This window comes from Theobroma umbraticum, unplaced genomic scaffold, assembly GCF_002168275.2.
Source record: "Theobroma umbraticum cultivar Fairchild unplaced genomic scaffold, ASM216827v3 scaffold_50.0, whole genome shotgun sequence".
Lineage (NCBI taxonomy): Eukaryota > Viridiplantae > Streptophyta > Magnoliopsida > Malvales > Malvaceae > Theobroma > Theobroma umbraticum.
In genome coordinates, this window is record NW_018397261.1 from 2,782,819 (window position 1) to 2,797,183 (window position 14,365).

Genomic DNA, 14,365 nt, shown 5'->3' on the forward strand with positions numbered 1-14,365 from the left:
GGTATGAGGTGGTCTTTTAGAAAAAAGCATTTCACTTAGAGACAGTGAAAAAAGTTAGAAATAAAGAAGAGTTAGAGAAAAAAAGCTTTAATACCAAAAGCAAAACTGCGTCGTTTTCGGCTCTGAGAAAATGAAAAATTTTGGTGGATTGGATCACAGCCCACACCATGACTCAAACCAATTCTTAAAGCCTATTAGCTTGAATCCACTTGGTTTTGGGCATTAAAGCCCAACAGGGTAAATAATGTTTATCTTTTCTCTAGGCAATTTAATTTTAGAGGAGCATAATATAAGGATTTTGAATTATAAGACATATTTCAAGAAATCATAAAATTAGTTAATCTAAATAATAATTAATTAAATGTAAATATTTTAAATGAACATTTTAAGAAATGTTACAAGTGGTAACTTTCTTAAATTTTTCAAAATAAAATTAGTTTACGAGACCTTGCCATAAGTGTTAGGGTTAATTTTATAATTTACTTTTTACAAAAGAGGTTTATTTTAAATAATTATTATCATGAATTAATACTAGAACCACACTATTAATGTTTTTGTGTAAGTTTGATAAAAAGTAAATAAATAAAAACTATCCAATGATGAAATTTTAAAAAGGCTATAAGTGATAGGTTTTTTGAAAATTTCTAGTTGAGAGATTTTTTTTGAATTCTACCATGAATGTTGGAGTTTTCAAGGATATTTCAATATCAAAGGGTTTTTGTTTATTTCAATCTCAATATAAATAAATAAAGATTTTCCTATGATGAAATTTCAAGAAAGTTATGAGTGATAATTTCTTACAAATTTATTTGTGAGAGATTTTTTTTGAATTCTGTTATAAGTGTTAGAGTTCTCAAGGAATATTTCAATATCAAAGAGTTGTTGTTTACTTTAGAAAAATAAAAAAAAATTAAATATTGAATTTAATAAGGCTAAAAGATATATAATAAATTAGGTACCAATTAAATGAGCATTGTAGGGTGCTAATAACTTCTTTACATGTTTCTATATTCTCGCACTTAAATCTGTCTTATAGATCAAAACTTATTTTTTTAATGAACTTAAGTCAAACCTAGAATCTTATTAGAAAAAATAGATTTATCTAGGTGACCAATCGCATTTGAATAAGAAACTATTGATAGCAACTTCTCTTAAGTCAAACTATTGAGTTTCAAGACTCACGTTTATGACAATTCGACTCGCGATTGACCACCTAGGTGAATTTATTTTCCCTAATGAGGTTCTAGGCTTCACTTAGATTCATTAAAAAAAAATTTTGATCTAGAAGACAGATTTAGGTTTTGGAGTGTAGTTACTTGTGAGGAAGGTATTAACACTCTCACAACACCTATGTAATTGGTACCTAATTAATTATGTGTCATCTTGTAACTTATTAAATTTACTATTTAATTTTATTATCATTCTCATATTTTTTAAATAAACAAAAACTCTTTGATATGGAAATAACACTTATGGTGGAATTCAAGAAAAATCTCTGACTTAAGAATTTTCAAAAAGTTATCACTTATAACTTTTTGAAATTTCATCATTAGAGAATTCTTATTTATTTGCATTTTTATGAAATTTACATGATTGAGATAACAAAAACTCTTTGATATTGAAATATCGCTTGAAAACTTCAATATTTATAGTAAAATTTAAGAAAAATCTCTCACTTAGAAATTTTTAAGAAATTATCACTTATAACCTTTTGAAATTCTATTCTTAAAGAATCTTTATTTATTTACTTTTCTATCAAACTCACGCAGAAACATTAATATTGTAATTTTATTATTATTTAATGATAATAATTATTTAAAATAAACCTCTTTTGTAAAAATAATTTATGAGATTATCCTCGACGCTCATGGCATGTTCTCATAAACATTTTTACTCCAAAAAATTTAAGAAAGTTACCACTCGTAACCTTCCTTAAAAATTTATTTAAAAGATTTATATTTAAATAATTATTATTTAAATTAACCAAATTCCATGATTCCCTAAATGTGTCTTAAAATTCAAAATCCTTATATCATACTCCTATAAACTCAAATTGCCTAAAGAAAAATATTATAATATTTATCTTCTTGGGCTTTAGTACCCAAAATGGGCTTTAAGAATTGGTTTAGGTAAAGATACGGGTTGTGATCTAATCCACCAAAATTTTTCTTTTTCTTGGAAACTAAAACGACATAGGTTTACTTTTGTTATAAAAGTTTTCCTTCTCTTCTTTTTCTTATTGCTAACTTCTTCACTCTCTCTAAGTGAGAGCTTCTCTCCAAAAGACAACTCATTCATTGAGTTCTTTTGATCCTACATCTCTTTAATCAAAATAGTTTTTTTTATAAACTAACTCAATTTTCTTAGATCTAGAAAAAGGAATCGGAACCCAAGAACTTAAGAACTCAAAAAAAAAAAAAACCTATTTTCTCTTCTTTGCCAATTGTTTCTTCTTAGTTTTCTTCTCTCTTTTTTTTCAAGTCCCTTTTTAGCGTTGATGCTTGGGTATATTCATATCCAATGTATTTTATTCCTTCTTGGATTGGTATCTTGAGTTTTGATTCAATCTAACTTAATCTCTTTTCAGATTTTTAAGTTCATCTAGGATTAGGATGTAAAATCCCACTCTAATGTAAAATGCTAAGTTAAGAATTCCCTAGGTAAGCAGGATAATTTTGTATTTTGAAAATTTAAAACTAAGTTTAATATTGAAAAAATTCATGTTTTGATGTATTAAAATGATTTAATAAGTTTGGTGTTAAAGAAGTTCAATTGAACATGTTTCTAAGATTTATTTTTGCTTACTGAAGCCCATTTATTGATAAATGTTCTTTATCAATTGATAGATACAATCCAAAAAGGTTCTTTAAAGCAATCTTAAAGAACATTTATAAATAGATGATCAGATTTATCCACAAATAACCAAATCTATCGATAAATGGCCCAATCTATTGATAGATGATATATTGTTAGATAGTTCCATTTATAGATTGATAGTAATGAGAGAGTTTTTAAAATAACCTTGAAACCTATCTATTGATAGATGGCCTTGATCTATCGATAAATGACATCATTTTTTGAAAAAAAAAGTAAAAACATATTTTCACAGCCAATACTATAAATATATCATATGAAACGAGGGTTTTCAGTCTTTAGCTATTTTCCAAGATATTTTCTCTAACCTTAAACTCCCTCAACCTATTTTTGGATCAAATCACCATTTTTTATGATTTTAAAATTAGTTTTGGGTTTTTAAGAAAAATATGACATTTTTAAGCTTTATAATCTTTAAAACTTGACTTTTAGATTCTAAAAATATAGTTTTGTTGCTCAGATTTTTTGTTTGTTGCTGGAGCTCAAAGGTTTTGCAATTTTACTTAATATCTAAGCTTACTGAGATAATAATGAAAAATTTATGAATTTTCTGCTTATGGGTATTTGTAAAATAATGAGTTTAAGCTAAAAATTTAGTTATAGATGAATCTGACTAATTTCGAATGGCTTAATTAGATTATTACATGATTTGTTGATTGAGGATTGATTATTATAATTATTGAAAGTCTAAGAAAAAACAAAACTCCACGAGAATTGCTAAAGTAGATTGGTACTTTTTTATAAAAGTTGTCATTTTTGAAGTAAGTGTGTACACCATTTTTAAAATTATTTTTGTATGCAAAGTTGAAAGCATGATTTGAATAATTAAGGGTTTATTGATGAGTATGATATCCCATAAATATTTATTTTAAAAAATGTATTTATGGATGTGGAAATGTTTTGGAAATTGGTTTTCAAAACTATATGTATATGTAAATATGCTATTATGTATTAGTTTTCAACAAAAAAGACAAGCCTTTTTATGATTATAGTCCACTCGATTATTACAGTCTTCAAGCTAGTGTGAGTATGAGAATTACATATATGTGATTAAGGTTCATTTCTCCATTTGTGCATGTCATCCTTGCGTAGGGGCCATGCTAATCTTCTCTGTATCGTTTCAATTTTATCGAATGTCGTCAAAAGGACATATATGTGATTAAGGATCGTTATGAATGATTAAAATGTTCTTGAATGTAAGTACTATGACAGTGGATTGAGAAAGTCTCCACTTTTCTTTGATTCATGTGTTTAACATAAATTGGTATGATCTTCTATAAACTGTGTTATGATTGGTTTTAGTTTTTGAATGTAAGTACTATGATTGTGGATTGAGAAGGTCTCCACTTTTCCTTGATTCATGTGTTTAACATAAATTGGTATGATTTTTTATAAAATTTCAACTATATAGTGATTGGTTTTAGTCTTAGTATGGTGTAAGAATACCACAAGGATGAGATTGGTGAGCGCCTCATCCATTTCCTTTACATATATTTGACTTTAGTCTCTATGTGGGGATAAGAATATCACAAGATTAAACTTGCCCAATACGCTACTTTTCCCTTTTTGTATGTTGGCTCTAGTCCCAATATGAAGGTAAGAATATCACACGATTAAGTTAAAAGTCATATCACTTTTCCCCTCCTTATGAGTTATAGTGTGGGAGTAAGAATACCACTGGGATGAATTGAGCGAAAGTACCCATTCTCCCCTTAGTTTGCTTATGGTATGTATTGATATGATTTATTAAATGAATGGTTCATTCTCGATTAAATGTTAGATGTTGAACTTGGAAGTTTATAAATTACTTATAGTTTCTCCTTGCAAACATTTTGTAAATTGAGTTTTGATATGAATACTATATTTTTAGCATCATGAGTTTTGAATGCATTTATAGTTATATAATTGTCATAATTATTTTGCAACAATGATTTATTGCAAAAAAAAAAACTCTTATTTGTGTTCCATTCCCATATCCACTCACAATTTTTTTGTGACTCACGTTATTTTCTCCTATTTTGATTCAGATTAGTAGATTGTTTGGCTAGATAGCTTGTGAAGTAATAGCCCAGCTCGTTCGTGGTTGGTGTGGTAAAACCTTCTTTCCAGCCTTCCGATGTTGTTGTACACTCTGCAGTGTGTCTACTCCAGTTATAAACTGTTTTGTTTATAATGAACTATAATATGAAAACAATATTGATAAATATGTTTACGTTTTCGCATATTGTGTTAAGCCCTAGATATGGGTGCATGTTGATATTAAGACTATGGAGGATGAACCATAGCAACATAGACACGAGATACTAGCCAAACCCCAGATGTTTAACATTGTGAATATTTACATGATATATGATGACACCACACTTGATGTTGAGAAGTTTCATATTAAGTTGGCTTTGTTGAATTATTGAATATTTTGATTATGAATGAACTTATATATATCAATATGAAGTATGACTAGCCGATGCATTTATGAATTCGGATTTACTTGGGCCTAATAGGTCATATCTACATAGGTCCATACGTCAGTCACGATTCCTTTCAAAATGAGATATGACATAAGATTGGGGCAAACCTATCCTTACCCTTTTTTATGTTTATCTGTCTTTTTTTTTGTTATTTTCTTGATTTTTATTTTTTTATAGTTTCAAAATTCAATAGATATCTTCAAGTGTCGAAAATCTTTAATTAAAATATTATTTTTAATAAAATGTTATTATTTTATTAATGATAAAATGATATTTGGTGTAAAATTTTTAAAATATACATTAAATTTTTAAATATTAATTTTTAATTGAAGGATAAAATGGTATTTTACACTTATTCCTTACATATTCTTTTACATGCTTTTTGCTAACCAAATATCATAATAGATTAATAGTATTCTGTCTATATTCCATTTTATGAATCAAATTATAAAATAGTTATTCCTCTTATACTATTCTTGCATAATAACTATTTCTTTTGCGAACCATAGATACCATAAGAGTTTTATCCACTAAAGATATTTGCTCTTTAAATTAATTTAAATTTATAAGTAATTCACATCTAATAAAATTTCATTAAAATCTAAATTGATTTTTAATATAAATTTAGATAAAATATCACACAATAAAAATGTGTATAAATTTTAATTTCAAAACTTGTATAAGACTTCATATATATATATATATATACACCTACATACCTATATATGTATTATAAAATGTTGTATTCATGTATACCAACCAAACAATGAACAAAGCTCTAGTTAACCGGAATATATTTAGCTCTAAAGCCAAATTAAATATGAAGTGGAACAAGACACAAGACCAAGCGCGCGTGTAGGATAAGATGGTAACTGTCACTGCACACGTTAACACCCAAAAAAACAAACAAAAATACATACCTGAGTTCATCAAGTTCTATCCGTTAACCATTCCAACGAGGAAATCAAAGTAACAAGGAAAGGAAGAACGAAGAAGAAACGTGGACATTGGCCTTGGGCTTGGACCGAAATGGACATTTGGAACAAGGCTCGAAGCTTCGCGGAGGAAGCAGCAAAACGCTCCTCGGAGCTGACAAAGGAAGCGGCTCGGCGGTCCTCAGAGTTGACCATTGGCTCCGCCAAGCTCGGCGATATAGTTACGGAGGCTTCGAAAAGGTCGAAGGGGATCGCGGCGGAGGCGTCGAAACGAGCAGACCAGATCAGAGCGGAAGCCGCGAAGCGAGCCGACCTTATCAAGTCGTCTCTCGCCGAGGGGATCGCGCCGACACAGAATACGGAGACGCAGGTGGAGCAAGAGAAAGAACTGGAGAGGTTTGGAATTAATGAAGAATTAAGAGATTTTGTCAAGGGGATTACTTTGAGCACCTTTCAGGATTTTCCTTTGCCCGGTAAATACTTCGTTAACTTTGTTTGGATGCTGAGAAAAAGTAGGCAGTGGAAAACTGGAAAGTGAATTTGTGAGTTTGAAAAGTCAATGCTCTGATTGTTTACTGAGAAAGAAACTTTAGAATTTCATTTTATCAAATGTAGTGGTACAAGCTTTAAGCTTAATTCTAATGTTCTATGTTTAGAATTTATTCTAATTAAGAATGTCGTTTCTGAAGTGTATTTTAGGAATTAGGTAGTTCAAATAGAGTAAAATGAAAATGATAAAAAAAAAAGAAGAGAAAGGCATATAGCCTTTTTTCTTCTTCTTTTATCTGCATTTAACGGTGAGTTAATTTGATGAGCATCTGGATTTGCAGATTATTCGCCAATTTCTGATGTTCCTACTGTCTCAAATGTAAGGCAAGATCTTACGGAGTGGCAAGAAAAACATGCCAATCTTGTGCTCTCAACGGTTAAGGTATATACATTGTTGATGCAGAGTGAGAACTCTTTTTAGTTGTCTATAAAAAGTATACTTAATTTCTAACGCATGTAATCTTTTGAGTAAACAGGTTGTCAAATAATAAAGGTATTAATTCATTTTGAAGGTTTTAAGATCTTGTTTTATGATATGAATGATTAAAATGATAATTGTATGCAAAAAAATTTAGAATATATTCAACGGCTACATAAATATAATTGCATTTGGATTTCTTTCCATCCAATCAGTCATCATTTTGTCTATTCTTAGTGTTGCATTCGAAGAAGAAAATTTTCTAACATTATCCCATACTCATTTGCCAATTTGATGAAATATAATAGGCAGATGGTAGCCATAATCTTCTAGAATCCTTAGGAAAAGAGTTTGCGAGATATTGAAAAGTGCTGACCAAGAATATAGATTGAAAATGATGGTGATCCTTTTGAATCTAGTTAAAAATGCAAATTAGCTTCTTCTTTTTTTTCTTATGATCCACTATTAACATGGTCTGCATCAAACTTGGCAAAGCGATAGTTTAGTGTTTTATTTTTGTCTTTGTTGGAAATACGGCCATGTGTTGGAAGTAAATCATTCAATGAGGTTAACTTTCAAAAAAATAAAAAAATTCATTCAATGAGGTTTGAATCATATGCAACATTTTTTGTGTTCTCTTTTAACTCTGAGTTTTTTTTTTTTTAATGCAATTTCTAATCTGAATTCTTTGTGGGAAAATTGACCAGTCTAATGTGTATTTACTTCATATAAACTACGAATGTAACTTTTTATGTTTAGCATGATAAGCATAATCATACATGCATGAGAATATGGATGTTGACAGTTCCAGTAACTAAAGTATACTATTTCTTAAAACTATGCCTTTATGTTCTTTTATTGCTAATTCCAGGAAATTTCAAAGTTAAGATATGAGTTGTGCCCACGTGTTATGCGAGAAAGGAAATTCTGGAGGATATACTTCATGCTAGTAAGCAGTCACATTGCACCGTAAGTAACCTTTCTTTCAATGTTAAGCATCCTTTTTTTTTTTTCTGAATTTAAACTCTCAGCTTCATTTTAAATGACCTTGTCTCAATCTTGGTAGTTCAGATTATGAATGCTTCCCTGCACTTGTCCTTTTTCTTTAGTTTATGTAATTTAAAAATTTTGCTCAAATTTCAAACCAAAAATAATTAAATAAAATGGTTCACCAAGTTTATGATTCCAACATAGTATAATTAAGTCTTTGCAACACATCTGTTTAATTTGTTTAGCATTGATTTCTTTTCAATTGACTTTTGAAATTTATCAAAACAGATCCTTAGAATTAATTGCTTAGATAATTGGACATTTGGATCCCAAAGTACTTTCAGAATTTTCCTCACGCCGATGCACATTTCCTTAGGTTTGATTCATCATTTTCTTTTAAGTAGCAGTAAGCCTGATAATTTATGATTCCTTATAGTTATGAGAAGCGGTACATGGAAGATGTTAAGCAAAGTTCTGCAGAACAAGTTACAGATGAAAAAGTGAAGGAATCTTCAAATGTTGAAATGACTTCTAAACCACAGGCAAAGGAAACCAAAGAGCATAGTAAAACTTCAACCTCATCCACTGAACAGGACCTGGATATATTCCTTTTGGGTGATGACAGTGATGAAGGCCCTGGTACAAAATTTCTTTCTTGAAACATTAAAGTGGTCTGTTAATTGTCCTTATTCCTTTGAAATGGATTTTCTTTTTCTATATTAGAGTGTGCATTCCTGTTTTTATAGTCAAGATTGCTGATATACCTAGCAATTGGTGCAAATGAAAAGGAATCTTCTAGAGAAAATTTTTTTTATGTGAACTGCTTTTAATGTGCTAATCATATGTTTGGTGCTTTAGATGATGGAGATGAGGGCTTTGATGATGATTTTGATAAAATGGTGGACAGTTCGGTAAGCACAGTTCTCCCATTCTTCATTTGACTGTATTTAGGTTTATGGACTATGTCTTGTTCTGATTCATATCTTTGTCAAATTGCTTGGGGTAGTTTGGACTACTAAAAGTGAAAATAAAAGTTATTTGATGTGAGTGAATTCATATACCTAAGTTAGACTTTACAAAAAAAAAATGAGCTTGAATCCAAAGCAATGTGATTTCTAGATTCTTGTAGCTTTCTGATTTTATGGTTATACTCAGTTTCAGTTTAACAGAATCATTTTATCATTTGAAAATGAAAAAAAAAATGAAAAAGTAAACAGGAAAGGGAGGCAGGCTTCTTTGTATAGTATGACCCAAAATTATGATTTTGCCTGATGTAATTTATTAAGGACGTAATATAATGGTCTATGCTTGAGTTGTTGGACACATGAGCACAGCATAGTTGCAGTTTCATTGCATTACAGTTTCCTTCCAAGTTCCAACCAATTCCAGTTTAATGTGTCGATATGCTAAAAGCTCTTTCTTACACTGGATAGATCTTTTAAATGAATGTATTTATATTTTGTTCTAAATTGCAGGATGAGGAGAAGGACAAATCATAGAGGATGCAGAAGCTGGTGTCAACATGGTGAATCATTGCTATCATCAGATTGGAAAGTTAAAACACTTGCTGTAGAATAAAGGGCTGGCAGGTAATTGGTAGCTGTGTGTGTCAATATAAGAAACCATTGGCATTGGTGTTTCATTTTCTTTGCCACATGGTTTTTCTTTTCTTTTCTTTTCTTTTAGGAGGGTGGTAGGGGTGCCAACTTGGCTGTGTGTGTAAAGAATTTTTTTTAATGATTTACCCGCAAAAGCAGTGGTTTAGTAAATCTAATTTTCATTCAACTTACTCCCCTGTGCTAGTGTTTGGTACGCGATTCGCGTGGGTCAGATTTTAGTATGTACAAAATACCAAAATATCATAATACACAGATATAGAATTCAGAATCAATAATACAGTAGATTGTCATTGTTATTTGGAATTTAAATGCATTTCTTATCTGTAGTATGTACAAAAAAAGGTTTGTAAACTATATATGTAAAAAAGTTGTAATGAAATATCAAACTTAATTTAGATAGTATTTGATATCCATTTTTTATAATTAGAGTAATTAAAAAATAATAAAACGTAAACCTCACTATTAGGATACACTAGTTACTAACATCATTTAACTCTAGGTTTTTTCTCCATTTAACCATCCTAGTATTTTTCTTTCGATTCAACACCTAAAATTTAAAAAAAAAAAAAGCCTGTGTACAGCAATTCATATTACTGTTTAATAATTTAACTTTTTATTAGCCTTTCATCAATAAAATAATTTTTTGCTTAAATAGTAAAAAGGTTCTTGAATTGTATGCGTTTTGTAATTGAGTTTTTGTACTTTTATCATACACAATTAAGTTTTTTTTAAAATTTTATTCAATTGAATTTTTGTTTGCTTATTTTATTTAATCGAATCCTTATCTTGTAATGTAAAAATAATGGACATTATTTCCAATGACAATTGCATACAAAATTTGACATAGCATGTTGATTAAATACAATAAAGGCTAATGATGTGAAATTTCTTGTGATGTGGTGTATCAAGTCCACAACTACAACAAAGAGCTAATGACATGGCATGTATGGCGTGTCACGTTAGCAACACTTTTCTTACATCAACATGGTATATTAGATCTTACGTATGCAATAAGTGATAGTTGTCACGTCTACCACATTTTTATTACTAGACAATAAATCAATGAGGAAAAAAATAAAAAGAATAAAAACTCAATTGGATACAAATTAAAAAAAAAAACTTAATGGGGTATGATAAAAATATAAGAATTTAATTGTAAAAATGCATATAGTTTAGGGGTTCATTTTTTATTTCAGTCATAATTATTACTAAACTTTTAAAAACGAAACACTACCAAATATAAAAACTCCAAAATAAATATAATTTCAATAGAAAAACTAAAAAATTATTACCCGTTTAACATCAATTTACCACAACAATTTACGTAAAAATTACACCTATTAAAAACGAAGATCTAAAAGGTCCATAATGACTAAAGTCCAAAGAAACTGTCAAAACTATAAATTTTTTTAATTCAATATGTTTTGGTTCTGTTTTTTTTTTTTTCATTTTTCTTGTAATTTTTCTGATTTTTTTTATTTTTCTGTTTCTCATTTTTTAGATTTTTTTATATTTTCAAAATTTCTTTATTTGTATTTTTTTTAATTCTATTATTATTATTACTATTATTTTGAAGAAAGTGGGTGTCTATACTTACTAAAATAAAGCAATTAATAAAAGGAAGAACTCTTTTCTATCAAATAAACTATTATTAATTTTGATAAAAACATTCTTCAAAATGGTAATTTAAAAATATATTAAAGAATGATGTTCTTTTTCATCTATCAATAGTTTTGTACACATCTTTCCAAATATATATATAGTTTTGCACACATTCACACTTGTATATACATTCTAGTATTTGTTGTCATGAGCGTTTGCACGTGAGTACTTTTTTTTTCAATTTTTAATAAAAGTTAGATATAATACAATTTTTTTAAAAAATATAAAGCTTGAAATATGAATGCTTCAAATTTTGTAATATTAATTTATAAATTATACAATTCTATTAAAATTAAGAAATTTTTTTTAAAAAAAGTAGTCCAATGCAATTAGAATTTTTATTTGCAAATTGGATAAATCTTATTCATATTTAACATGATAATTTAGAAGTAAAATTAGACTATCCCATTTTGGCAGTTGTGCCTAATTCTTAATTTGTATTCCAATTTTTACTTGATATGATTATGTATAATAGGAAATATTATTTATATAATAATTAAAATAACAATTTAGAAATAAAATTAAACTTTATCCTATTTAGCAATTGTTGTTACTTCTTACTTTGAATTTCAATGATTGATAGTACTACTGCCACATACAATTATATATATTAGTTACAAAATAATTAAAAATTATTTAAAACGGTAAATGACTGTTTAAAAGCATAATGGGTAAAATGTTTATTTTCTTTGATCTAAATATATTTATATAATCTATAAATAGATATGGATTATAAATATACGCCACATACTTAAAAAGATTCTTTTGAGTTAATTTGTCTAGATTAACAATATGTTTGAGATAATGTGCATTTTACTCTTATAAACTATTAAAGACATGAATTGTCCTAAACATTGGGTTCATAGCTAACAAACATGTTTAATTTCCATTGAATTTTTTTGTTTTTTGGTTAGATAAGGGTGAGAGAAGCACAAACCCTACACATAGCAACTCTAAAACAATCCTCTTGCATCAAGTAAACCATCGGAAAGGGGAGACTCATCATATTGTATTTAGATAAATCAAAGGGATGGTGATTTTTTATATATATATATTCTTCAGTGTTTTGTATAATTGCATTAGGCATGAAGGAGACCAGATCCTTGGGCTTTATGTATTTATTATTCCACTAATATTGGCTTTATGGAATCCCATCAAACAGGCTTTTTCCTTTTTGCCATGTGTGTCTCAGAATTGAGATTAGGGAATCTCCATTTTTGTGCTGGTTCCAACCATGTTGTTAATTAGGAATATTATCTTGGCCGCCTTGGTTGGTCTCACTGTCTCTTTTTCTAATATGATGCGGTTAGTTGCTCGCTTTTTAATAATATTTCACCTTATTTAATTAACTTACAAAGACTTAGAAAATATCGTTAAGTGCCACATTGGCCCTTTTGCCTTGTGCCGTAGGGTATCTTCCTGCCTGCAAATCCTGCTCTCTTTTTCCTCCTCACCGCCTTGAGCCGGAAACCCACCTCAGGGTTTTATTTGGAATTGTGATTGGAGTTTTCGTTTGACCAATTTATATAGTTGAATTTAACCACAAAACGTAATGGTAGACAAAGTAAAATCTTGATTACGGGAAACTAAATTGTTAATTAATTTTGTGATTGCTCACGATTGTAAGTTTTTTTAATTACAATTAAAGTATCAAACTATATAATCCTTAGAGTACATTTTCCTATAGAGACCACTTGTTAATGCCCTTCTAAATAAGTCATTTGACCAAAAAAGTGATGCCACCTTTCAAAGTCGTAAGGTCCTATTGATATGGAGATGGGATCTTCTTCTTTGTTAGGCCTTGGAGTTTTGGTCTATAAACATGGGGAACGTCTCTTTTGTATCTAATAAATAAATACAAGAGCCATAATGTTCATTTATCTTTTCTTTAAAGAGAATGCTAGCACGCCACAATTTTGTAGTCTAATAAAAAATGTGTCATTTTCAATAAATCAAAATATTAATAGGAGGACCATTTCGTTGATCAGTCGTTTTCAAAGAAGCCTCTTCTCAACAAGCATCTTGGGCTTTGGTTCCACATCAACTTTAATATTTCTCAAATCTTGAAAGTCGGCAAGTGTAGGAACAGCTCAAACATCGTTTTAATTACAATCACAAATGAATATATATATATATATATATATATAAAATTTCTCAATACTTTCTTTTGATTTTTCCCATGTTAAAGTATTTGTGAAGAAATAAAAAGCATGAAATGGTAGGAGCCAGTTATTCCATGGATGGGTCGGCAACGCAAACATAAACAGAGAATTTTGAAGGAGGAGAAGGGTTTTGGTATGGAACACGTGCATGAAACCGATTCCTTGTACGTAAATTTATTATAGGTTTCTGAACGATATGGCTAGCTACCTTTCTTTTCTTAGTATTAATATTGTTACCAACCTAGAGAAAGAAAAAGATTATATATGTAAAACAAATATTGGTCATTCTTTTAACATAGTCAGCAACAAATCTGCACAATCATCCTTATTTAACATCTGAAAGAAAGATAATTTATGTATGGTGGAATGATTAGCTTCAGAAAAGGCTAATTAAAGCACTAACCTTTTGTTAATTGCCCCTTTTTCTTACTTTACTCATTTATGGTTAGATTCAGGTTTTTTTTTTCATTTGAGAAAGAAAATTTTGAATTTTATTGTTTAAGTAAGAAATTATGTACTAATTTATAAACTAAATATTTGAGTATAGATCCAATTTATACCAAGAGAGCATAAAAATTTGATCAATCTTTTATTTAAAATTTCATTCCAACCATACCAAAAAAAAAAACAAAAGAAATGAATAAGCTATCAGTTTCATCCTTTCTTGTTTCGTTGAAATGGCATTAAG

The 14,365-nt window shown here is 28.9% G+C and overlaps 1 protein-coding gene and 1 non-coding gene across 2 annotated transcripts; one reads left to right on the plus strand and one right to left on the minus strand.

Annotated features, from left to right (window-relative positions):
- Positions 1 to 3,920: 3,920 nt before the first annotated feature.
- LOC149527093 (U6 spliceosomal RNA) lies at positions 3,921 to 4,023 on the minus strand. The gene has a single exon (XR_016351358.1). It is a non-coding gene; the product is annotated as a U6 spliceosomal RNA (small nuclear RNA).
- Positions 4,024 to 6,092: 2,069 nt separating this feature from the next.
- LOC110418063 (uncharacterized) lies at positions 6,093 to 10,141 on the plus strand. The gene is made up of 6 exons (XM_021430679.2): positions 6,093 to 6,750; positions 7,108 to 7,208; positions 8,116 to 8,213; positions 8,671 to 8,873; positions 9,093 to 9,145; positions 9,710 to 10,141. The coding sequence occupies exons 1-6, from the start codon at positions 6,372 to 6,374 to the stop codon at positions 9,731 to 9,733; spliced, it is 858 nt and encodes a 285-aa protein (XP_021286354.1). The 5' UTR covers positions 6,093 to 6,371; the 3' UTR covers positions 9,734 to 10,141.
- The last annotated feature ends 4,224 nt before the right edge of the window (positions 10,142 to 14,365 follow it).

Bases quoted from the DNA above. Each gene is read 5' to 3' on its own strand.
- LOC110418063 (XM_021430679.2), top strand. From the start codon at position 6,372: ATGGACATTTGGAACAAGGCTCGAAGCTTCGCGGAGGAAGCAGCAAAA. The intron at 8,214-8,670 runs GTAAGTAACCTT...GATTCCTTATAG, and splicing joins GTAAGCAGTCACATTGCACC to TTATGAGAAGCGGTACATGG. The intron at 9,146-9,709 runs GTAAGCACAGTT...TCTAAATTGCAG, and splicing joins ATAAAATGGTGGACAGTTCG to GATGAGGAGAAGGACAAATC.